General features: G+C 37.7%; 1 protein-coding gene across 5 annotated transcripts in view; it reads right to left on the reverse strand.

The window, feature by feature from the left end:
• The window catches only part of Arhgap28 (Rho GTPase activating protein 28), a 192,030-nt gene that overhangs the window by 44,572 nt on the left and 120,560 nt on the right, over positions 1-26,898 (reverse strand). For all 5 annotated transcript variants that reach the window (XM_047526805.1, XM_047526801.1, XM_047526804.1 and 2 more), the window contains exons 4-5: positions 15,037-15,129; positions 2,622-2,711 (exon numbers count right to left, since the gene is read on the reverse strand). In XM_047526805.1, coding sequence (XP_047382761.1) covers positions 2,622-2,711; positions 15,037-15,129 — 183 coding nt within the window. The remainder of the gene's footprint in view (positions 1-2,621; positions 2,712-15,036; positions 15,130-26,898) is intronic.

The raw sequence follows: 26,898 nt of genomic DNA on the forward strand, positions 1-26,898 counted from the left end.
ACTTCACTCAAGTACTAAAAATACCACTGCCTCAAGAGTACTGGGAGTCAAACTGCGGTGCCTGTGGTTCCTTTATAACCAAAAACCATGTGGCTCAAAAATGTAGTAACTTCATGGTAAGAAGGCCCGGGGTCCTTTCTGTACAAGTACAGTGGGGGTTAAGTCAGTATCTGAGGCCTACTCTAGCAACTAACCATTTTGTTTAGCATTTCTAAATAAAGATATTTTGAGTAACAAAGAATCCAAAGTACGTCAAATTAGAGATTGCCAGTGAGATTTTTTTTTTAGACCCAATATTGCTTTATTTATGTCATTACTGGAATCCAATTTGTTTTCTGAAAAACAAAAATGAAATCTGAGTGTGGACAGTTCTACCTGTAACTGTCATGCAAGATCATTTTCTTTCTCTCACATCCTCAAATTTCCAAGCATCCTATTTGTAGACAATAGGTTCTTTTTCTTTTCTTCTTTTTAAAAATTTCTCCTTTTTTGAAAAGCTTTTTCTTCTTTTCTTAATTTTTTTTTTTTGCTTAAATTTTTTTTCTTTGCTTTGTAGGCAATATGTTCTCAATAAGGATTTGTCAAATGAAAGAATGAACCAATCATATGGAAAAGTTAGCAGCAAAGAAATGAAGAAATGGAAAAACATAACGAGCTCCAGTCTTATTAGTAACAAAATAGTCGTCATTAACTGCCATAGAAAACTTAAAACACAGGCATATCTACCTTTTCTTCACCCAATCATGCAACCACCCTATTCTGTTCTGCTCCGTGTAAACAGGGAACCACCTGCAGATCTTTGTTGCTGGCTTGAACAGGACACTGAGGGTATTCAAGTCAGTTAGAGATGCAGATGAGGGGTCAGACTATGCCAGGAGCTGTCATGTTAATTGCAGGGTTTTAGAAAAGCACCTTAGCCTTTAAGCAAGTCTAGCATTTTAGATTGGTGACTTGCAGCTCTGAGAAAGATGGGCTGGAAGGGCACAAAGCTAATGACTGGGAGATGGCTTATGTGGCTACTTCAGCAATGCAGAAAGTAGTTTTTGTACTAAAGAAGTGGTTGTAAGAAAGGGGGAGGAAGGAGATTTATTCTACAGTCATTTACATGATAAAATTCATAGGTCTCAGGGTTAGGGCAGGAAGAAGCGAGAAGGCAAAGTTACCGTTAATGCAAAGGGATGACTCGTGGACACATGGGTGCTACCAGCTAAGATGGAAGATAAAGAATCCTGGGCAAGGGGTAGAACAGGAAGCTTCAATCACAGGTATACAGTGTTAGATCTACTGCAGGGAACACCTTCTTTTGATAGTTACCAGAGTTTGTGAATGATTTACTTTGCTTTCAATAATAAGTAGGGTGAATTTGAGATGATCTCTAAAACAGAGACATCCTTACTTATTTTCATTCCAATGCAAGGTCTCACATGGGAAAAGAAAAGCTAGACTTCCAGCTAGTGGGTCTGAAATTATGGGTATCCTTTAGCCTACCTGTGCCATAACTTAGAGTTTCTGGTAAGTTATTCATGGTAAAAGTCATTCCTTTGTTCTTCCTAAATGATCTTTACACACACAAAAAAAACAACCCCCTAATCAAACATTAAAAATTCAGCAGAAATCTAACTACTTATGAAGTTAACAGTATTAGTTCCCTGAAAAACGGGAATACCTGGGGAGTGTGTCACGTAATCGAATGTCAGCTATCCTGTTTTCAAAATGGGCAATGATTGAGAAACTACTGCCCAGAGGAACATTTGAGTGTGTCACCTTCATCGTACTGTCATTGGCACTAGTTGCTGCCATCAAAGAGCCCTGCTACCTCTCTAATGGGGTCCTTCACTGTCTCCTGGGGATGTCCACCATATCTACCTGTCAGAGCACAAGCTCTGAGACAGTGAGCAGAAGTTCTTGGTGGAGGTAAGTAGAGGGAGAGTGACAAGAATGTCTGACAAATAAAAGTACACATCCTCGGGCTGGGGATATAGCTCAGTTTGTAGAGTGTTTGCCTGTCAAGCACAAGGCCCTGGGTTCAATTACCGGCATCACAAAAATAAATAAATAAATAAGTAAATAAATAAATTTTTTTAAAAAAGTACAGGTTCTGTTACTTAAGGTCAAGTGAGACCAAGAACCCTCAGTCACAGGGATAAAAAGAGAAAAAGTTTGCATGAGTAAGTCTTGAGAACTAAGGCTGGAAACGTATGCAAAAGTGGAGAGTCTTCAAAATCAGGAGGAAGAGTTTAAATTTATACTGTAGATAAAGAGACTTATAGGTTAAGGTGGCAAAGTTAAGCCAAATCATCAAGTCTCTGGTATTTTTCTATCTGAACTCAGTCAAGAGGACCAAAATTAACAAGTTCCTCTATGCTTATAAAGAACATTCTTTGGTTTCTGGTGTTAATTCTTATAGTCACCTTTCATTTATTCATTCCTAAGTTTTGAGACTCCTTCCTGGCTGTTACAAGGTTGGTGGGTCTGCCAGCAGCTGTGGCTTCTTTGAAATCCCAGTTCAAGTTTTGGTGTTTAATTTGTCTTGAAGAAATCATTTCTTACCTTTCTGCATTAATTGCCTAGACTTGAGATTTTGCTTTGGCATGCAATTGTGTTAGCATGACAGAACTTACCATGGAGCCAATCCTGGGATCTACAAAACTCCCTTCTTCATCTCGGGACCCATTGGACAGGGGAGTACTGTTGAGAGAAGCATCATCTGGCTAAATGGAAAAATGAAAGCACTGTTCTTATTCAGGCAAATGCTTTCTAATGTGTTTGTGCATTCATATTGAGATATGTCTGGAATACATAAAATAATGACTGCCTGGGAAATAATAGGTGTGGTCATGCTGGGAGCCATTTAAATGCCAGTTCCTCTGACAGAAACTGATCTCTGTGGTAGATAGTGCTGCTGTCTGCTACAAACTTCATTTGCCTCAATACTACCTTGGTTTAGTTCCAGAGAGCTAGGTGATAAATCCAAAAACTTGATCTCCAGATTCATTTGCAGCGAGGAGGGATCACATAACTTGTGTGGCCAATAAGAGTAAGAATAATCTTACCTAGTGCTTCCGGGAAAGCTAATGCTCTTCAGATCAAAACCAAATCAAACAAACAAAAAACCCAGCTGGTATATGCTCATGACAGAACCTAGAGTTGTCAGGTATCTTGTACAAATAAGGATGATAGGCATCATAAGGATGACGATTCTGCCGATGAGGTTGTGTCCATGAGAAGAGGGCATCACATGGCTTCCCTGTCACACTTGGTCCACTTATGCTAAGCATGTCCATGTGAAGCAAAACAACTTTTTATTACATGCACCCAAATGCAAATTCAACTGGTCTAATCATTTTTGGTTTGTTTTGGCAAATTCTGTGATTATTCTTTTGGACTGAACAGAATTCAGCAGCAATGGTACCAACTCTATTTTCTTTTTCATTCATAAAGCTGAAACTCTTTTTTTTTTCTGTAATGTACAATGATTATACTGAAATTAAAAGATAATCTCTTTTTCTTTGCCAAAGGAAACATAGCAAAATTGAATATATTTGATACTTAAGAAAATATACAATATTTTCTTTTTAAACAACTGTCATTCTTTATTTCATTTGACCATATTTTCTCAATTGTCTATAGATGGCCTGTATTATTTTATAAAATAAATAAAGAACTTTTCTTTAAAGAAACAAATAAGACCCAAGAACTAGCACAAGAAATTTGAGTTATTTCCTCGGGGCAATCCAAGATGGCGGACTAGAGGGTGACTGCATCTCCAAACACTCCAGAACCCAGGATTCAAAACGGGGAGGCATTGAGAGACTCGGACACCCCACCGGGTGAAGCTCGGCCTGGGCGCAGGCCCGGATAGGGGCAGCTTATCAGAGCAGGGTAGGGCAGCTAGACTCTTCCCCAGGTAGCCCTGCTCACTCCAGCGGTGGGCTCCTCCCACACGGCCAGCTTCTCGGAGCAGGCCCCCCAGTGAGAGCCTTTCTGCACAGAACCAGCTCCAAGTCCAGGCAGCAGCAAGCTCCGGACCGCAGGCAGCTTCAGGGACCAGGACAGGGCAGCCAGGAACTTCTCCAAGCAGCCCTGCTCCCTCTGGCGGCAGGCTCCTTTCATGGCCAGCTTCTCGGAGCAGACTGCCCAGTGAGAGCCTTTCTGCACGGAGCCAGCTCCAAGCCCTGGAACCAGTAGCGGGTTGGGGGCAGCTTTCTTCGGAAGAACTGCATTATCAAGTTCCTTCAAGACTTCAGGCTAATGAAGGCTGGGAGGTGATACACTGGAAATCTACAGGGACATTATAAGCAAATAGAGGAAATCTGCAATATCTCAGGGTCCCACTGACATCTGACCAATATGAGAAAACAAGGGAAGAAAATGTCCCAAACAAATCTAGATACTATATCAATAAAACCCAATGGCAGCACAGCAGAAGAAATGTCAGAAAGGGAGTTCAGAATGTACATAATTAAAACAATCAGAGAAGCAAATGAGGAGATGAAAGAGCAAATGCAGACATTAAATGATCGCACCAATTAACAGTTAAAAGAGCAAATACAGGAAGCAAGAGATCAGTTCAATAAAGAGTTAGAGATACTGAAAAAAAAAAACAACAAACAGAAATCCTTGAAATGAAGGAAACAATAAACCAAGTTAAAAACTACATAGAAAGCATAACCAACAGCATAGAACACCTGGAAGACAGAACCTCAGACATTGAAGAAAAAATATTTAATCTTGAAAACAAAGTTGACCAAAGAGAGAAGATGGTAAGAAATCATGAACAGAATCTACAAGAATTATGGGATATCATGAAAAGGCCAAATTTAAGAATTATTGGGATTGAGGAAGGCTTAGAGAAACAAACCAAAGGAATGAACAATCTATTCAATGAAATATCAGATAATTTCCCAAATAGGAAGAATGAAATGGAAAACCAAGTACAAGAGGCTTATAGGACTCCAAATACACAAAATTACAACAGACCCACATCAAGGCACATTATTATGAAAATACATAACATACTAAAGAAAGACAGAATTTTAAAGGCCACGAGAGAAAAGAATCAAATTACATTCAGGGGGAAACCAATAAGAATATCAGCAGATTTTTTAATCCAGACCCTAAAAACTAGAAGGGCCTGGAACAACATTTACCAAGCCCTGAAAGAAAACAGATGCCAACCAAAACAAGAATCTTATATCCAGCAAAACTTGCTTTCAGATTTGATGACGAAATAAGATCCTTCCATGATAAACAAAAGCTAAAGGAATTTACAAAAGAAAGCCGGCATTACAGAACATTCTCAGTAAAATATTCCATGAGGAAGAGATGAAAAACAACGATGCAAATCAGCAATGGGAGGAACTAGCCTACAGGAATAGTCAAATAAAGGAGAAACCAAATCATGTCAAAAAACAAAAATGAGTCAAATGACTGGGAATACAAATATCACAATCATAACCCTGAATGTTTATGGCCTGAACTCATCAATCAAAAGACATAGACTGGCAGATTGGATTAAAAAGAAAAATCCAACAATATGCTGCCTGCAAGAGACTCATCTCATAGAAAGAGATACCCATAGACTAAAGGTGAAAGGATGGGAAAAAACATACCATGCACACAGACACAGCAAAAAAGCTGGAGTATCCATCCTCATTTCAGATAATGTGGACTTCAAGCCAAAACTAGTCAGAAGGAATAAAGACGGACATTACATACTGCTTAAGGGAAGCATAAATCAGCAAGACATAACAATCATAAATATCTATGCCCCGAACATTGGCTCATCCATGTACGTCAAGCAAATCCTTCTCAATTCCAGAAATCAAATAGACCACAACACAATAATACTAGGTGATTTTAACACACCTATCTCACCACTGGATAGATCTTCCAAACAAAAATTGAATAAAGGAACCATAGATCTCAACAACACAGTCAACAATTTAGACTTAACCGACATATACAAAATATACCATCCAACAAAGAACGAATACACTTTCTTCTCAGCAGCACATGGATCCTTCTCTAAAACAGACCATATTTTATGCCACAAAGCTACTGTTAGCAAATACAAGAAGATAGAGATACTACCTTGTACTCTTATCAGATCATAATGGATTGAAATTAGAAATAAATGACAGAATAAAAAACAGAAACTTCTCCAATACCTGGAGATTAAATAATACACTATTATACGATGAATGGATAACAGAAGACATCAGGAGGGAAATAAAAAAATTCTTAGAAGTAAACGAGAACAAAGACACATCATATCAAAATCTCTGGGACACTATGAAAGCAGTACTTAGAGGAAGATTTATTTCATGGGGCGCATTCAAAAAAAGAAGTAGAAATCAACAAATAAACAACTTAACACTACAGCTCAAAGCCCTAGAAAAAGAAGAGCAGACCAATACCAAAAGTAGAAGAAGACAGGAAATAGTTAAAATCAGAGCCAAAATCAACGAAATTGAAACAAAAGAAACAATACAAAAAATTGACAAAATAAATAGTTGGTTCTTTGAAAAAATAAACAAAATTGATAAATGCTTAGCCACACTAACAAGGAGAAAGAGGGACAAAACTCAAATTACTAAAATTCGGAATGAACAAGGAAATATCACAACAGACACGAGTGAAACACAAAACATAATTAGAAGCTATTTTGAAAATCTATACTCCAACAAAACAGAAAACCTCGAAGACATCAACAAGTTCCTAGAGACATATGAATTACCTAAACTGAACAAGGAGGTTATACACAACTTAAATCAATTTCAAGCAATGAAATAGAAGAGGTCATCAAAAGCCTACCAACAAAGAAAAGTCCGGGACCAGATGGGTTCTCAGCCGAGTTCTTCAAAACCTTTAAAGAAGAACTCATTCCAATACTTCTCAAAGTATTCCATGAAATAGTAGAGGAGGGAACCCTCCCAAACTCATTCTATGAAGCCAATATCACCCTGATACCTAAACCAGACAGAGACACATCGAGGAAAGAAAATTTCAGACCAATATCCTTAATGAACATCGATGCAAAAATTCTCAACAAAATTTTAGCAAATCGCATACAAATATATATTAAAAAGATAGTGCACCACGATCAAGTGGGTTTTATCCCAGGGATGCAAGGTTGATTCAACATCCGGAAATCAATAAATGTCATTCACCATATCAACAGACTTAAAGGTAAGAATTACATGATTATTTCAATAGATGCAGAAAAAGCATTCAATAAAATACAACATCCCTTCATGCTCAAAACACTAGAAAAAATTGGGGTAGTGGAAACATTCCTTAACATTGTAAAGGCCATCTACGCTAAGCCCATGGCCAATATCATTCTAAATGGTGAAAAACTGAAAGCATTCCCCCTAAAAACTGGAACAAGGCAGGGATGCCCTCTTTCACCACTTCTATTCAACATCGTCCTTGAGAGTCTAGCCAGAGCAATTAGACAAACCAAAGAAATTAAAGGGATACGAATTGGAAAAGAAGAACTCAAACCATCCCTGTTCGCTGATGACATGATTATATATTTAGAGGAACCTGGAAATTCCACCAGAAAACTTTTAGAACTCATAAGTGAATTCAGTAAAGTAGCAGGTTACAAGATCAATGCTCATAAATTCAATGACTTTTTATACATAAGTGATGAATCTTCAGAAAGAGAAATTAGGAAAACTATCCCATTCACAATAGCATCGAAAAAAATAAAATACTTGGGAATCAATCTCACAAAAGAGGTGAAAGACCTCTACAAGGAGAACAACAGAACACTAAAGAAAGAAATTAAAGAAAACCTTAGAAGATGGAAAGATCTCCCATGTTCTTGGATAGGCAGAATTAATATTGTCAAAATGGCCATACTACCTAAAGTGCTATACAGATTTAATGCAATTCCAATTAAAATCCCAATGATGTACCTTGCAGAAATAGAGCAAGCAATTATGAAATTCATCTGGAAGAATAAAAAAACCCAGAATAGCTAAAGCAATCCTCAGTAGAAAGAGTGAAGCAGGGGGTATCGAAATACCAGATCTTCAACTCTACTATAAAGCAATAGTAACAAAAACGGCATGGTATTGGTACCAAAATAGAAAGGTGGATCAATGGTACAGAATAGAGGACACGGACACAAACCCAAATAAATACAATTTTCTCATACTAGACAAAGGGTCCAAAAAGATGCAATGGAGAAAAGATAGCCTCTTCAACAAATGGTGCTGGGAAAACTGGAAATCCATATGCAACAGAATGAAACTAAACCCATATCTCTCACCATGCACGAAACTAAACTCAAAATGGATTTAGGACCTCGGAATCAGACCAGAGACCCTGCATCTTATAGAAGAAAAAGTAGGTCCAGAGCTTCAACATATCGACTTAGGACCAGACTTCCTCAACAGGACTCCCATAGCACAAGAAATAAAAGCAAGAATCAATAACTGGGATAGATTCAAACTAAAAAGCTTTCTCTCAGCAAAGGAAACTATCAGCAATGCAAAGAAAGAGCCTACAGAGTGGGAGAAAATCTTTGCCAATCATACTTCAGATAGAGCACTAATCTCCAGAATCTATAAAGAACTCAAAAAACTCTACACCAAGAATGCAAATAATCCAACTGACAAATGGGCTAAGGAAATGAATAGACACTTCAAAGAAGATGTACAAGCAATCAACAGATATATGAAAAAATGTTCAACATCTCTAGTAATAAGAGAAATGCAAATCAAAACTACCCTAAAATTCCATCTCACCCCAATTAGAATGGCGATTATCAAGAACACAAGCAACAATAGGTGTTGGCGAGGATGTGGGGAAAAAGGTACACTCATACATTGCTGGTGGGGTTGCAAATTAGTGCAGCCACTCTGGAAAGCAGTATGGAGATTCCTCAGAAAGCTTGGAATGGAACCACCATTTTACCCAGCTATCCCACTCCTTGGCCTATACCCAAAGGACTTAAAATCAGCATACTACAGAGATACAGCCACATCAATGTTCATTGCTGCTCAATTCACCATAGCCAGATTGTGGAACCAACCTAGATGCCCTTCAGTTGATGAATGAATAAAGAAACTGTGGCATATATATACAATGGAATATTACTCAGCCATAAAGAATGATAAAATTATGGCATTTGCAGGCAAATGGATGAAATTGGAGAATATCATGCTAAGTGAGATAAGCCAATCTCAAAAAACTAAAGGACAAATGATCTCGCTGATAAGTGGATGAGGACATATAATGGGGGGTGGGATGGGTTAGCGTTAGGGTTAGGGTTAGGTTTAGGGTTAGGGATAAGGAGGGTGGTAAGAATGGAGGAAGGAAGGACTGTATAGAGGGAAAAGAGGGGTGGGAGGGGTGAGAGGGGTGGGGGGGAAGGGAAAAAATATAACAGAATGAATCAAACAACATTGCCCTATGTAAATTTATGATTACACAAATGGTATGCCTTGACTCCATGTACAAATAGAGAAACAACATGTATTCCATTTGTTTACAATAAATAAATTAAAAAATAAAAAGAAATTTGAACCAAGATGGAAAATATCTACCTCCCTTCCCACCCCATATCACTACAATGGCAGGGAAACATGTATTTTTTGAGGAACATATTTTTAACAGCACTGGAAATCAGCAGAAAATTCTGTAGCAGACAACTGGCAGAAATTTCTAGATGTAAGGCAAATGAGATTAGTTTGGTAAGATAAAAATCTCTGTCTAAAAGTAGCATAAAAGAAAATTTCTAGGGATAGAACAGAAAAATAAATAATAAAAAGGAAAACACAGGCAAATTATTAAGAAGTGTTTGCAAAAATGAAAGCTACATAGACCTTCCCTTCCTTAAGTATGCAGATAGTCCTTAAATATAATCCTAGGGAAAATATAAAAAATACAATCTAAATAAAATGATCTAAGTGATTGGGAAAGTTGGGTTCCTAGTGTGAGCCCAAGGGTCTAAGGGAGAAGAACTCCAGAACTCACAATGAAGACATAGAAGGGAGAACAAGAGCAGAAATCAGCCTTGTCCAGAAATAAAAAACTAAGAGTTCTTCATCACCCTCATTAGTTTTGCATTTGGAAAGAGTGGGTACTAACCTATCTTCCCCTCTACACACCTTGATATACAGCATATTCCACTCACTTAGATAAACACACAATTAACAATTTCAGTCTTATGGGAAAATAAATCTACTTAACTAAAGAGGAAACATCAAATAATTTCCTACACCAATCATTCAAAAAATTGATGAAGTCTAGCTCTGCAGAAACTTCAGGAACTCAGAGAGCTGTTATGTACAGAGTTGTTAGTTCCAGAAACTTCAGGAACTCAGAAAGCTGTTATGTCCATCTGCAAACGTGCTGAAATCTTCTGCCCTGTGGAACACCTTCCAACTATGTTTCCTTGGGTGGAATCTTTGGGTGAACTTACCACCCTCCTTTGTGACAGGGTGCTGATAGGCTGGGGGAAGGCCTGGGGAGCTAGACAGGGAAGAAACTCCTAGGACCCACAGTCTTGGTCAGAAGCTCTCCATCTACTGGAGGACACTTGCTGCCACTCAATAGGATGTGTGCAGTTTCCTGATAAGATGGTGCTCACTTTACAGCAGACACTTTGCTGTTTATATCACTTACTGCTACAAATTGCAAAAGCTACCATGCTGTCTTACACAGAATATTTACATTTGGAAAATCACTGGAAAACACTAAACATTTATATCTTAGTCAATGCTGAAAATACTGAAAAGAATATTTATAGGGTAGTCTGCAAGCTTACCTCCACACAGGATATGCATAAACTATTTTTGCTATCATTACATCTGCCTGTAGATTATTTTAAAAACAGAATTTTGTTGTTTTGAACTTACCCATAAAATTATTACTTGCTGAATTTAAGAACCTTGAATGATGAGGTTGTATGTGGTTGTGTTTACTAACAATCTCAATTATGTGGCATTAATACCCAGGAGAAGTAAGAGTAGACATACATTAGATTATGTTAATGTTCATGGCAGCATTGCTTATAACAACTCCAAACTGGAAATGATCCAAATGTCCATCATTAAGTGAATACATATGCCAGTAGTGGCATATTTGTACAATGGATTATTAGTTATAATTAGACTACATACAATACATGAGTGTATTTTAAAATTATGATCATTAATTTAAAAAGCCAGATTCAAAAGAAATTTTTATAACTCCATCTATATGGAAAGGGAAACCAACCTAATGTGTTAGGGTTCACCTAACACAACCTAATGTGTTAGGGTTCACAGCAGGGTTCACCTCTAAGGGACAGAAGAAACACTGACCAAGAGGGGTTGAGAAATTTCTGGTGTGATGGAAATGTTCTACATTTTGGTGGACTATGATTATATTAGTTAACACATTTGTTAACACTAATTGAATTATGTACCAAAAACGTATACATTTATTATGTGTAAGTTATGCTTCAACATATGCCTTAAAAAAGTTGACTCTGAAAAATAATTTAATTCTCATCTTCAGAGAGATTTAATGGGCTATGGCTACTTGAATCAGAACATACTACTATAAAAATGAGTAAATCAGAGTGAAACATGTTTTTATTAGGAAATAAGAATGTTTGCTGACATTTACAAATAGAGTGAAGCAATACAATGATGACCAAGAAAAAAAATTAAATCTGGAACATAAAGTTGAAAAAAATCTCAAACACAGGACAAACAGATTAACATAAGAGAAAGTTTAGGAAATAAATAATAATAATAAATTTTAATAATTCAAGCAAAGCAACAACTATGTATTCAAGAAGGATGGGACTTAGAAAATGGGGAGAAAAAAATAATTAAAACATAATGAAAGACAATGTCTAGAAACTGAAGAAAACAGTTCTTGGATGGAAAGTATCCACTGAGTGTTGATAAGAAATGAAGGAAATAAAGGATAGATCTTTGTGAAAGTTCAGAACTCCAGAAATAGATTCAAAATTCATGAAATTGAAAAAGTTGTAGAGAGGGAAAACAAACATATGAAAATCCTAGAGAAATTTACATAAAAAGTTATATAAAAAGAGGTTTGGACAACTAAAATAAGAAAAACAGAAAACAAATACAAATGTCCTGCTAAGAGTGTCAAAATCTGTAAACGAAAAATAAAAGAAATTCTACTGTGCAAGTTTTCCACAGAGCTAAGGTTTTGTGTTAAAAATGAACAATCAATTGGCACATGCTCCTAACAGAAACATCAGCACAGTTTCTAGAGTTTTCTGACCACCCTGTAAGAATAAAGGTTAAGTCCACATGCTAAGGGGGCATTGTGCAAAGGAAACAGCAAGAGGTCTGTAGCGGTTGCCACTGAACTGTCCTGCAGTCATATCAGCTTCGGTTTATCCGCTATCAGCTTCTTATTTTGTGATTAAAACAAACTCCTACTTGTTTAAATCAAGGTTCCTTAGATTTTCTTTTATAGGAAACAAACACAGATGCAACTGATGATGTTTAACAGATGGTGTGATTGTATTTTGCAGTGAATTATGAATCAATACCAAGTGTAGCTATTTGATTTTCACTTAAGACACTGGAAATAAACAAGATTGATTACTTTGCCTTTTCAATAAACTAACATCTCCATTGAATATTTCATTTATCTTGGCTGAACATAAGGAAAATGTCTTCTTGTAAATATATAAGAAGTGATTTGTAGACGAGGTTTCTGATCATGGCAGACTGGATTGTAAATCTTTTATAAAGGCAAATTTAGGGGCATTTGTGCAAGAATCAAGGGTCAATCACAGGTAATACATGAATGGACTATTCATTTATTGTAAGTAGTTTACTACAATAAATGTTGACTATAAATAAAATCATAATCCTGTCTGTGAACTCCTTTTAAACACTTGTTCAAAGTTCAAAAGTTTATCTTAATAAACTTTTGAGATAATCCCAATATACAATTAATTGCATATTTAAATCACAATATTTAAACTGACAATTAAGTGCATATTTAAACAGCAATATTTAAGGTGTATACAGCATAAAATTTGACAATTTTTGACAAAAATATAGACCTATGAAACAGTTCTAGTCAAGATAAAGAACAAAAACAGCACCCTGAAAAGTGTCTTCAGGCTTCAGGTCTTGAGATCTCTCCTCCCCTCTCCTCTTCACCTTCCCCAGATCCCTAGCAATTCACTGATCTTTCTGTCATTCTAGGTTAGTTCCACTTTCAATAATATTTTTTGGTCTGGCTTCCTTTACATGGCACAATTATTTTGACATCCATCCATGTTTTATGTAGACAGTTCATTGCTTTTTACTGCTCAGTAGTATTCCACTATGTGGATATAAAATTGTTTATTCATTTACCTGTAGATGGACATCTGGGTTGTTCTCAGTTTCGGGCTATTACAAATAAAACTGCATTTAAACAGTCTTTGTATGAATATATACTACCTGCTGGTGGAAGGGTAAGTACATCCTTAATATTTTAAGAAGCTGCTAAATTATCTTTCAAAGTGGATGAGTCACCTACATTCCCAGTATATAAAAGCTCCAGTTGCTCTGAATTCTTGGCACTGCTCAATGAGGTCAGTCTTTCCCATTTGAGCCATTCCACAGAGCATCTAGATAGAGCTCACTAAGGCTTTATTTGCATTTCTATGATAGTACAGTTTCATGAACTTATTTGCCATCTATGTGCTTTCTTTGAGGAAGTGCCTGTTTAAATCTTTTGCCCATTCTAAAAGGCAAGAAAAAATCTAACAAAAGGTCAATACTGGAAGACCTAAGGTATGTGCCTGGTAGAGAAAGTTGATTTTTTCTTAGAAGTAGATGGTTCCTGTGGTTAATTCAAGGGAACCAAGGGTTGGAAATACCAGCAGGGAGCAGACGGTGGAGAACTTTTAATATCAAAAGGAGTTTTTATATTATTTCTGTAAACAAGAGAGATTATAATCTGGGATACAATGGTTGTTAAGTCAGTTGACCAAGCCTCTCTCTCCTAAAGCCTAACAGAAAAAACAAGATGCAACTAAAAGACAGGAAAGAATCAGCACAGCAGCATTCATAAAAGTCAGAGAGAGGTTTCAGGAATAATGTGGATTCTTTCCCAAAATCTACCTCCTACTTCATCAAGGCAAGCACAGAAGATGAAGAAAATACAGAAAATACTGGAAATGATTACACAGTACTATCTCCTCTAAAGCATGAAGGGAAATAACTAGAGGTATGAGTAGCCACAGCTAGGTTCAATCTGTGACCAACTAAAAGTCTCTGCCCAACGCTATCTCTGCAGAGAAGAAAGGACCTACTGGGATTTGCCAATCTGCTTTTTTTCCCAGATAGAATCTGGGAAGAAGTCAGGAGAGGGGTTAAGAAGATGGAAAAATAAAAGGGAAAATAAATTACATAAACTCTAGCAAAGGAGAGAAAAGATAGCTTAGGCTAGGCAGCAAGTAGAAACAGATGAGAAAAAGTGGTGGGTGAGCATAATAAAGCAACCTTTTCCTGCTGTATTTTGATAGAGGCCTGATGGTTCTCCTGGCTTGCCTGACTTTACCCTCCCTGCTCTGGTCAAGCCCAAATAGAAGTGCTTTCTAGGGTAGGTGAGGGAATAGGGAAGGAAGAGGGGAACTAGAACTCAAGTGAAATCCACCTGCATTGGGGAACAAAAGAGCACTCAGACGCCTGTTGCAGCAGGCAGGTTTGTAACTCAGTGGTACTAACACTCCTGAGAGAATTTTTGTAAATGAAAGAAAAAAAAATGTAAGGACATTAATCTATCAAAAAAGAAATGCTTGCAATCATAGAGTTCTTCGGTTTATGTCTATTTTCATAAAATGTGGATTTATTTGTGGATTTACCAAATTCTTATTTGTTGCTAAATATTTTTCTTGCAAATTGATCAAAGGTAGATAGGTACATTGAAAGTTGTGGTTGTCCAACCCTCTTAATTACGCTACAGTTTTTCCAAGGCTTCCATGACTGTCTTGAAGAAATGAATGCTTCTTTCATCTCAACCCCAAGTTCCCCATCTACAACTTACCACAGGGCTGCTCGTTTTGATAACTCCCGGTACCTCTTTTTCTTCCTCAGTGCTGCCCAACTGAGTGGTATGGTTGTCACAAGTATCATCTGGCTAATAAAAAAAAAAAAAAAAAAAAAGAAAGTCATTTTTATCCAGGCATTTGTCTTTCCAAATGTGGCAGTGCCTTCCATTACGCATTCCACCAGCATTTGTATAAATCTGAATGGTTGTGTGGAGATAAGAGAGTTAATGACTACCTGTGGTTTGATAATAGCATTTACCAATTTGCACATAATCATGTGGATTCTCAAAAATGCCATGCTCTATAAGAGAACTGGTCTCAGAAGTAAAAAAAAACACTTCCAGTTGCCTGCCAGAATCTCCTTTTGTTTTTTAACTTATGAATATCATGATTTTGCACCATGGACAGAAAGACTGAAGTGTCATCTGTAATGGCTATATCCAATTAGATAAGAGTGAGATTCTACTTGGTAGATTATCCAACAGTGTTCTCTTGTTGGGATGCAAGAATTCAAATGACCAGTGCTTCTTCCAGGAACATGGACATGGAACCAGATGCTCAGAAATCCTATCCTATTAGTAATAACGATTAGCCTATATGCTAAGGGAACAGAACGAAAAGATAAAAGAATTGGTTGATCCATTCTGGGGCAGCCATTCCAGCTTTGGTCTTCCTACCTTGAGTTTCTTGTTTTATAACAAAAGTAAGTCTTTAATTTTCTAATGATTCAGCTCACTGATTACTACCATGCAATTTTAAAAGCTAACTTTATGGCTGCATTTTGTAGTGGTTTATAAATCCATAGCAAAAATAGTCTTTTTTCTATTTATGAGAGAGAAAATACATTAGATTGACTACTTCATGAATACATAGGACTGAACTAAATATTTCATTCCCATTCATTGAATATTAGAAAAGCTCTCATTTTCATTATGCAAGAAGTGTATTTAGAAACTAGGTTTCTGATTGTGATGGACTGCACTGTTGGCCTGTGCATAAGCTCTAAGATTTAGCAACATCTGTAATAAAGGCATTCTCCCAAATAATATTCAAATATTATATTCCATGATTAAAGCAACTTTTTGCAAAATTACACATACTGGATATTACTAAAATCATTTATGATTCCATGAAACTTTAGAAGCTGTTATTTTATCTTGTTTCTCTGTTTTCTAACTTTTCCCCAAAGTGCACATATTATATTAATAGAAAAGCATCTGTTTTTAGCTGTAAACAATACTCAAGAGAAAACACAAGCCTTTTTGTTAGAACAGTAGGCAGCACACATCACCTACTCTCCCCTACCCAAACACTCAGTATTAAGAAGGTATGTATTTTGATAAGAAGAGATTCAGAATGGCATTAGAACCAACAAAGTGTTCTAATGACAGATCAGAAATTGTTAGAGATCCCTGGAAAATCTCAAGTAAATAATTTGTTTGAAAATTGTGGGACTATTCTCAGACTAAGAACAACATAAGACAACATTTCTGGTAAGGAGAGGACAGATCCATAAAAAATTGCAAACAAACAACAAATAAACATCTCAAAGTGAAAAATACAAAGGGCAAAGGCTAAGGTAATTAAGTGTTTCTTAAGGAAGGGTAGAAGAGACCCCCATGAAGATCAGGGAGTAGTGATATATGAATTCAAGAGATGCACTCTGAAGAAAGTGCACGATCTTTGGGAAGATTCCCAGGGTAGACTTCAGGCTTGGAACCAAAATAGATCTCAATATCAGGTTGCTCTGGACCTTCATGGGAGGAAGAATAAAAGGGAAACATTGAATGTGTGTGGAACAGAAAGAATTCATGAAGTCACTCACCCCTCCCTTTAGGCAGGCATTCCTGGTGTGTGCTTGTGTTATGATCTGAATGGGTCCCTCAAAAAAGCACATGTTGGAAATATAATTTACTATTTATATTTAATAGTATTAAGAGGTAGAACTTTTAAGAAGGAATTGGGATACAAGGGCACCTATGGAAAGGGATTCTTCATTGAAAGATGACTTTGTGCCCTCTGACTTTCTCTTCCACCGAGCACGAAGGCCCTCACTAGATAGTAGCCCAGTCCCCAAATTTTGGAGGTTTCTCAGTTTTGGAGAACCGTAAGAAATCAATCTGTGCTGTTATACATTACCCAGGCTGTGATATTCTGTGACAGAGACAGGAAATGGATTAAGGTTGTGTGCACATCTACTTTTACATGTGTGCTGTCAAACTAAGTTCCACTTATACATGGCAGACATACTGTATTGATCTACCCAGGACTCACAGCCAGTGCTTTAAATCAACATTCAGGAAAAGAAATATAGTGTGGTATATATCCTGGTAGAAGCAGATAATTGAGAGAAGAAAAGAAAGCTCCTAAAGATTTAATATTTTCAGAGATTTGAAAGGCTAGTGCAACCATAAATCAGTAACTATAACTAAAAAAAAGGGAAATCAGTGAAAATTGAGGAGTTCTAGTGGACCAATAGTATGACTGCTGAATTAAATACATCAAGGGGCATCATGGAAAAAAAAAAGAGTTGGGTACCCAATTATGTGACAAACTCAAACTCTACTAGCATACAGAGAAAAAGAGACATGGGAAATGTTAAGAAACAATTTAAGAAATATGTGAGTTTAATCTAGGCAAGGAAAGGAAGAACATAAAAAATGGGATGAAATAAGTAAAGAAAGACAAGGAGGAAAAGGTTCAAAATTGAAAGGAATCATTTTTTAAAACAAAAAAAACTGAGTGCTGACCATAATAAAAATCAAGATGATTTTATATCTGGATGATATTTCAGGTCTCAGCAATAAAGCTATACCTAAGAGCTTCCGGGGGAAAAAAAAAAACTTAACGTAGAAAATCAAGGAGTAAAACTTAAAGAGGCATCGGACTTCTCAATAATAAAGCAAATGGGCTAATATTTAGAAACTTCTACAGGAGTCAAATTTAGGGTCTAGTATCCTGATGTTCACCAGTTTAGAATTTATGTTTTTTGGATATGAAATTTTTAGTATCCAGAGACATTTCCTATCAGATATGCTCAAAGGTTAAAAGGTACGGTCTATTAAAATGTAACATTTTATAGTACATGTGATTATGTAAGCTGATATTTTTATTGTTCTCTGTAGTGACTTCATTATCTAAGCCTTCAACAAGTGCCTGTGTGAAAGACCAGGACATATGGTCCCTGCTTACAATGGAGTCACTCATGATTTTTCAACTTTAGGATGGATCTTAAAGATATACACACTTGGTAGAAACTATATGTTCTGAATATGGATCTTTTCCTGAGTTAACTGTATGCAGTCTGAACCCCTCTCAGTGCTGGGTGGGGGTTAACCAGGGCCTGAGGGGAAACCACTGGCATGCTATAGGTGCTACATTGCTAAACAGTGATGCTCAAGTGAGGTGTATTACATGCATTTTTTTTCCCCAGGGCCTTGCCCATGTTAGGTGAGTACTTTACCTCTGAGCTCCACCCAGTCCTTCAATGCTTCCTGTGTGTGGGGTAGGGGGGGTGTTGAAGATCGAACCCCCTTCAATGCATTTTCAACGTAATATTTTCAACTTATAATGGTTTTATCAGTCGTAGGCCCAGGAACCCCATCATAAGTCTGGAGCATCTCTCCTTGCTTTCTGACCAGCAGTGCAGGGGTGAGGCTGGCATTAAAACTTAAATGCTCTCTTCTGTCTCACTGAGAGGTTTATGCATATATTTGGCACCATTCTTGCCCCATGATTAACCTTTCCAACATGAGAAGACCTTCAAGGATTTTAAACAAAAGAAACAGTGAAAGCCAACTGGAGGAAGAGTGTGCTGGCAGTAAGAGACTGAGAAGGAGAAGGCTACGCTGGAACCTGCAGCAATCCTGTTGCAGTGTGGCTGCCTTTGGGGACCTTAAGATCTTCTGGCACTTAATGATTCACGCTCTGAGATGGAGCTCAATGTGGAACTCCTTCATTTACACCAAAGCAACAGCCAAAGGGTCAGCATGGCTTAGCAGGGAGGGGTGAAGGGCAGCAGATGAGGGTAAATGGAGGGGGGTTACTGTTCCTGCCAGGCTGATAAAAAATTATTTCATGGACTTTCCGTTCAAAGGCCAACTGTTCCTCCACTTGGTAACTGAACTACCCTGTCTTGCCTTCTAACCATTGTTACTGCTTTTGATTGTGTATTAAGTTCATTTTTAGGCTAGAACACAGGTCATGTAGGACTTTAATTATTGAACAAACAAACCATGAACAGCAGTTACACTATTTGGGGGTCCTGATTCAATATCAGGGTCACAAACCTACTATTGATATGAACTGTAAAGCAGCTCTGCACTGTTATCCCCAGGAGAACTGGTTCTGTTCATCAGTTACCCGGTCAATTAATGATTTGATAACTTTGATTTGTTTGGTCTGGGTTTTATCCTTCAAACCTTTGCTTAAGATCCAAGGTCAGCCAACCAAAATTTTTAACCCGTAATTTATTAGCTCTAGTAGAAGTTATAAATAAATATATTCTGTGGATTAACTAATTAAGCTCTGTAGGGTCTTCTAATATTATTTTAAAATCCTTGCTTCTTCATAGGGAGGTCAATTTCATGATCATAAGTAATAGAATTAAAATCTCAGTTAGGCATTCATACAAGTCCCTATCTAAGGAACAAATGATTTTGCTACCTTTGCACAGTCTGGATAATGTACCTGTTAAACATATGTCACTGAGAAGGCAATGATTCTAATACTTTTAAAGCCAGAGGTGATATTTTTGGCAAGCAGGCAGGGTTTTTGTTTATAGAGTTCCTTTTACTTTTTAAAATATTTCCCTGAGTGCAGACCTGTGAGGAGTTAATAATATAATTAATAAAATCTAATAATTCCAGTCAAAGATGTACAAATTCTGTGTTCAAGGGTCATGTCTTCTCATTGTGCTATTGCCTAGAGAGCCGGGCAGTTACTGAGTGTTCAGTGAGAACCTGCAATTGCTTCATTCTGATTAACTTACAAAGGTTATTCTGATCTTCAGTTTTTAACGGAAGCAGAGAAAATAAAAGGCAAATGGAAGAATTTTATTCCCACAAACCCAGCAATATATTCTTTCTATTGGAAGCTCTTCAGGAAAGAGTTCTTCCCAGGGCAGGCCTGGGACACTCTACTTACAGAGGCCTGTTTGCAAAGCTGGCTCTTGTCTGGGATTTCAGAAGGTTCACATTATTCCCTAAATGTCAGCACTGGTTCCATGATCCTAAGTTATTTGTGCAAGCGATATAGTTTATGCTAACCACCTTCCTGTGTTCCTCCTGGAGTCTGGAATTTTTCTATATACTAAGTCAAGGGTGCCTATGTGATTGGCTTCCCCAACAAAAACCTGGGGCTCCTCTGCTCAGATGTCCTGGCAGACAGAGCTTCACATCATGAAACCATGTCATGGTTTGCTGCTGCAGGAATTAGTCCTGTCCTGTGTGATTCCAATGAGAGGGGACTCTGGGAAGCTTGTACCTGTTTTCCCAGGACTCGATATATCCCAGGCACCTTCTCTCTTTGCTGCTTTTGCTTGGTATTCTTTGGCTATGTAACAATCATCACCATGAGTATGACTATATACTGAGTCCTATGAGTTCTAGCAAATCACTACACCTGAGGTAGTCTTGGGAACACCCAACATAGGAGCAAATGAGGATATAAATATATATGTGATATTTATATCCATACATTTTAAAATCCAGTTTAAACGAGGGCAAGTATTGGTACATGCCTATAATAATCCCAACTACTAAGGAGGCTGAAGCAGGAGTATCTCAAGTTTAAGACTAGCCACAGAAATTAGCAGAGACCTATCTCAAAACTAAAAAAGGCTGTAGATCAATAACAGAATTGCCTCTGGGTTCAATCCACAGTAACACACAAAAAAAGAAATCAGTTTATAAGTGTTTGAATACAAGCACTTTTCTAATCTATACATCCACCCACATGTGTGTATGTGTATATATGTGTATACACACACACATACACAGAGTTACCCACATTGTTATCTTCTATTTGAGATGCTCATTATCAAAAAATGATGGTAGGAAATGCATTTTCCAGCCTCTGCTGGCCTTATGCAAAGTCTGCTCTCCAGTTAAAAAAAGTGACACTCAGAGCAAAATATAAAAAATACACTTCTAATGTAGAAGTTCCTCTCCAATATCATACTGACAGGAAAATCTACAAAAATTCACCATTTTATTCTCTCTAGTTTGCAAGAAGGTAAAAGATGCACATGAGGATGAAAAGAGATATAAAGCAAACCCTGGCTAAGGACAGTCAGGGTGGCAGGAGTGCAGGTGTGGTAGGTAAACACTATTCACTACCTTGACGTCTGTAAAACCTGGAGGCCATGAATGACTCTACGGAAGTTCTCCCAACTCTGCTTCTGCAGACAAGGTTCCCTCCCTGTCAACCCTCCTAATCTAGGGCACCAGACGGACTTCCCGCGTATCCCTGAGTAGTGGCTTCTAGTTCCCTGATGGCCTGTGGAATTCTTCACACAAGTTGATCACTTCCTCCCGTGGGAATCTGGGGCAACACATCCCTTGATTCTACAAAGCCTGGGACCCCTGGTTGGTCACTTTTAAGAGCATCACACACGTGACCCTATGTGGTGTGCACTGTCCTCCTCCACTGGACTGTGAGTATCTGTGATGATGAACTGCTTTTGACCTCATGTGTCCAATGTAGGGTGCCTGGTGTTCAGCTATCCTCATAAGCATCAGATGGGAATGTCCTTCTCATCAGTGGGGCAAGGAGAAAAGTAATCAAAATAGGAGACAGAGGGAGGTGCGGTTAACAATCTCAGAATCCAGTATTTGGAAATACTCCAGCAGTATCTATTCTCACTTGCCCCTCCTCCAGTTGTCCTGAGGGGAATGAAGAAGCAGAGAGGAGCAAACACCCCAGATCAAGTGTTGTGATTGGACATAAGGACTTTAAGATGCCTCGCACTGAGGGCCTAATCCAAAAACTGAGAGCACCTGCTACCAATTTCACAGAAAACATAAAGGCCTCTGGTTGGATAGAGTTAATATTCTCATTATAAATTTTAAAAAAAAGAAAAGAAAAGAAAAATTTTAGAGATGAAGTCTGCAAAACAAGATAGTTCTGGGCACCAGTGCCTCTACTCTGTCTCCAGACCTTAGCCTGCAACAGAAGAGAAGCTAGGGCACTAACTGGCCATATCCAAACCACTCAGCAGAATACTGGAAGGACTGTCAGCCAGCCTGAATTGGGACAACTGTAAGATCCAGATACACTGTCTCATGTAAAATTTAAAGTGAAAAAAAGAAATCATTTAGAAACTAAACATCATCATCACCATCACCATCCTCACTGGATCTGGGAGGGGGGTACAAGATTATTCTTGGAGCAGAAAAGTATCCCTCTTCCTCTGACAGAAGGGAAAAAAGAGTACATGGAGTCAGAGAGAAGGAAACACACTGAAGTATAAGGGAGGAAAGGCTTTCACTGCAACTTGTCTGCTGCCATGAATCCAAATGGAGGTAGATGTTGGCATACCCCTGTTCTTCCATGGCCCCTACCCATTGTGTACAAACTTAAAAAGAGGACAAAACTGGATTCAGTTCATAAGAATAAAACCTTCTATTGAGATAGTTTTATAGGCAGTTTGAGCTCAGATGAGCATTTCTTAAAACTATGCTAAGATGGACAGTTATGGTTTGGATATGCGGTATCTCCCAAAAGCTCTTGTGTAAGATGATACAGGAATGTTCAGGGGTAAAATGGTTGGATTGTGAGAGTTGTAACCTAATCAGTGGGTTACTCTATTGATATGAATTAACTGGGTGGTAACTGAACAGGTGGGGTGTGGATGGAGGAAGTGGGTCACTGGGGATATGACTTTGGAGTTTATATTTTGTCCCTGGTAGAGGATCGATCTCTCTCTCTCTCTCTCTCTCTCTCTCTCTCTCTCTCTCTCTGTTTCCTGGCTGATGTGAACTGAACAGCTTTCCTCCACCATGCCCTTCCGCCATGATGCTCTGCCTAACCTCAGGCCCAGAGCTGTAGAGTCAGGCAACCATAGACTGAAACTCTGAAACTATGAGCCAATATAAACTTTTCTTCCTTTAAGTTGTTCTTGTCAGGTCTTTTGATCCATGATACAAAGCTAACTAAAACTAAGTGGTGGGCTGAGGGTATAGCTCAACAGTAAAGCATATGCTTGGCAGGCATGAGGCCCTGGGTCTGACCCAGCAGCAAAACCAACCCAACAAACAAAAAATACATAAAATGGACATGGTGGGTTTTGATGAAATCATATTCACTGTCTATGCTACATAATACAATTCTAGGCTAGATAATACATTTTCCAACTTATTGATACACATTTAAGATGATATAGCACTGTTTCCCACAAGATATTTACATTTAGAAAACAACTGAAATGACAAAATATGTCTTATGGTAAGAATTAAATGAATATTGAAAGACAGATGGAAGGCAGCATAAGATTTTCCATTATGAGCTCATTAAGAGAACAAAAGTGGAGCTAACAACCACCTCCATGTTTTGGCTGTGGCTATGGTCACAGTTGTTGCCATTTTTTGTTATTGAAGGTAGAGGTAGGGCATATAGTTATTTGTGGATTTAACTACTGAATTATTCATGCCTGAGTTTAAGAGACTCCTTTTTCTCATCATTGTTTCAAAGTCAGTGGGCATTTCCCATCCCATGTTTTCCTGACTGCCTTGAAATAATTACTTTTCCTAAGTTCCTTACACTCAATATTGGTTGACAAATAACTAAATGCAATGAACACTGCATAGGCAGTGATGGCTATGACAATCTCAATTCCCTTCACTTTATCTTACCAGTTGGCTATTTCCGCAGGGGATTATTGATACCCTTTCCTCATCCAGGGTTGCATAGAAAGGAGGAGCTGGAATACAACAAAAATCACCTGGCTGTTAAGAAAAATGAAAGTGCATTTTACTTAGAAATAGTCTCCCAAATTCAAATATGTAATCAATCACATATTGTGCACAACATATGTACATTCATACAGATTTGTGAAGATCACCATAACTGTGATGGCCTATGCACTGATCACTGCATTTACCATTTGTCAGCCAATATTGAGAGCTCAATGAATGTGAGGGACATAAGAAACCCTGTTCTCTGTACAAGATACTGTCAACTGTGAACATCAAATCCAATCTGTTGTCTTCCTTAACAGTCTTCTAATTTTGCTTCAGGAATTTATGTTTACAACTAAAACAAAGAACCAATATTTCACATACTCCTCTGTAACTAAGGATCATGTAGTTCTGAGCAATAGCAGGTAACTGAAATTCTACTGAGTGGGATTTCTAGGAAAATAAGTTACTATGGTTTGGATATGAGGTGTATCCCCAAAGCTCCCGTATTAATACAGGAATCTCTGAAAGTAAAATGATTGGATTATGAGAGTTGTAACCTAATTAGCCCATCCTAGTCTGAATGGACTAACTAGTGGTAACTACAAGCAGGGGGGGTATGGCTGTAGGAGGTGGGTCACTGGGGTTGTGTCCTAGAAGAGTTGTTCTTTTTGTGACCCTTCCCCTTCCTCTCTCTGATTTCTGGCTACCACAAAGAGAACATAACTTTTCACCATGCCTTCTGCCATGATGTTCCACCTCACCATGGGCCCAGAGCAATAAAGTTGGTCCACCATAGACTAAACCTCTGAAATTGTGAGTCAAAATTAACTTTTACTCTTCTAAGCTCTTGTCAGGAACTTTGATCATGTTGATGAAAAGCTGACTAACACATGAGGTCAGAGGAATGGAATTCACTGATACAACTTCTAGAAACTGCCAAGAACATGCATATAGTGTCTGGAGTGGCCCACCTAAAGGTTGCATATGGCAGACAAAATTGGAAGATGGACAGAAGCTGGGTTCATGTTAAGAAAAAGGACAATTTATCTTTAACGTGTTCTTTTTAAAATTATTTTTTTTTAGTTGTCGATGGACCTTTATTTTATTTATTTACTTGTGGTGCTAAGAATTGAACCAAGTGCCTCACACATGCTAGGCAAGTGCTTTACCACTGAGCCACAATCCCAGCCCCTCAACTTATTCTTGAGAGAGAAAAGCAAGTCCCTATTTGTCTAAATCATGATTTCTTGAGTTTTCTGTCCCACACAGTCAGTATCAAGAGATATAATCATGTTTTGTGCATACTGCATGACTAGTCAAATATAAATAGTTCTACCTTTAGCTAGTTGCTTATCAAGTATAAAATTAGATAGGAGATGAACTATATTTCCCAACTGAATGTGTTACTGAAAGGAACATTTAATCACATCCTTCTGAATAATAGAAGATGCATTCAGATACCGGAAGTCTGCTCATGATGAACAGGACTGATTTGGCATTTTTGATTCAGTGTACAATGACTCTACTAAAACAAGGGCTAAATAGTCTAGTCCTTCATTGTAAGAACTCCATTGAAAATTTAAATTTTTTGGATATTTAATGAAATCAGAAAATTTATTTGGATCCACAGAAATTCTTATGTTTTACCATATTTTCTGTTTTCAGTAAAGATTATGTATCACTTTCATAATAAAGGGAAAAAACCCAGACTTACTTTTTGAAAGGAACAAATACTATTGAAAAATCAGTACAAGAAAATTGGATCAAGACAACAAAATGCACGTTCTACTTTCTCCTTTCTTTGCAAATCACTCTAAGTGTCAAAAGAGATATCTTTTTAAAGGAGTAGATCTAGAAACCACTCAACATTTCCATTAGCAGAACAGAAATTGTTGGAAATTCCTGGAAGATAAAACGCAGGCAAGAATGATTTGATAAAGGCAGAAGATAACCTCAGCTTGAAAAAAAGGCACAAGAGGAAAATGAGTAGAAGGTAAATGCTTATTCAGAAAAAAGTCTATATCGAGAAGGAAATAAAAATATCAAGGAGGCACCTCCAATTCAGAAGACAATGACTGAAGGAACTGAAAAATGGTTTTCCTTCCTGGAACACTGCAGAGCAGGCAATGGTGAATTCTTAGTGACAGAGCGACTGCCTTCATTGGTGATGGTGGCTGTCCTGGTAAGGGTGTGGTAGTCGAGGACAAAAGGAAGACTGAATTACACCTCATTTAGGGCTTTCTAAAAGGATAAGGGCAGGAGTATATAAAGGCAAGTTTGGTTTACCTGAAAGGGAAATAAATGGCAGTTCTTGAGGACTCTTGTTACTTTGGCATTGACGCCATATTATGTGTCTTAAGTGAAGTGTGACAACTGATATACTGCAGTACTCAATGGGCCCCGAATACTATTCACAGGAGTGTTCTTAGAGAAGAGTTCTACACAACAGCACAGGAAGCATGCAGCCATCACCTACACAAATGGAGCAAACTTAAGAAAGACACATCAATACCCTCAGATCGAAATCAATTAAACAATGGCAATAGGGGAAAAAATGATGCTAAAAATAAACACATCGCCCTGAAGGGAATAGGTAGTTTAAGGAAAGGGAGAGAACTTTAGAATTTAAGGTTTAATTACTCCCTTCAGAGTGCCAGGAGACTATCGCAGCTAAGAAAGATAATAGAAGGGGAATCAGGAGAAAGAAGGAACTTCAGTAAATTGGAAATGACTGTTGCATTCTAAAAAAATTAATGAAAATCACAAGTATTAATACAACTATAGCCAAATTACTAACATAATAAATGAAGGCGAAGAGATATCCAAGAATGTAGAACAAACACTGGGAAAACGAGAGAAAAATTAAGAGATGCAAAAGTTCCATTTCAATCAATGCAAAATAGGGATAACAGAAGGAAATCACAAAGAAAGTGAAATGAATAAATGCTTGTTTTAAAT

This window comes from Sciurus carolinensis, chromosome 15, assembly GCF_902686445.1.
Source record: "Sciurus carolinensis chromosome 15, mSciCar1.2, whole genome shotgun sequence".
NCBI classification, from domain to species: Eukaryota; Metazoa; Chordata; class Mammalia; order Rodentia; family Sciuridae; genus Sciurus; species Sciurus carolinensis.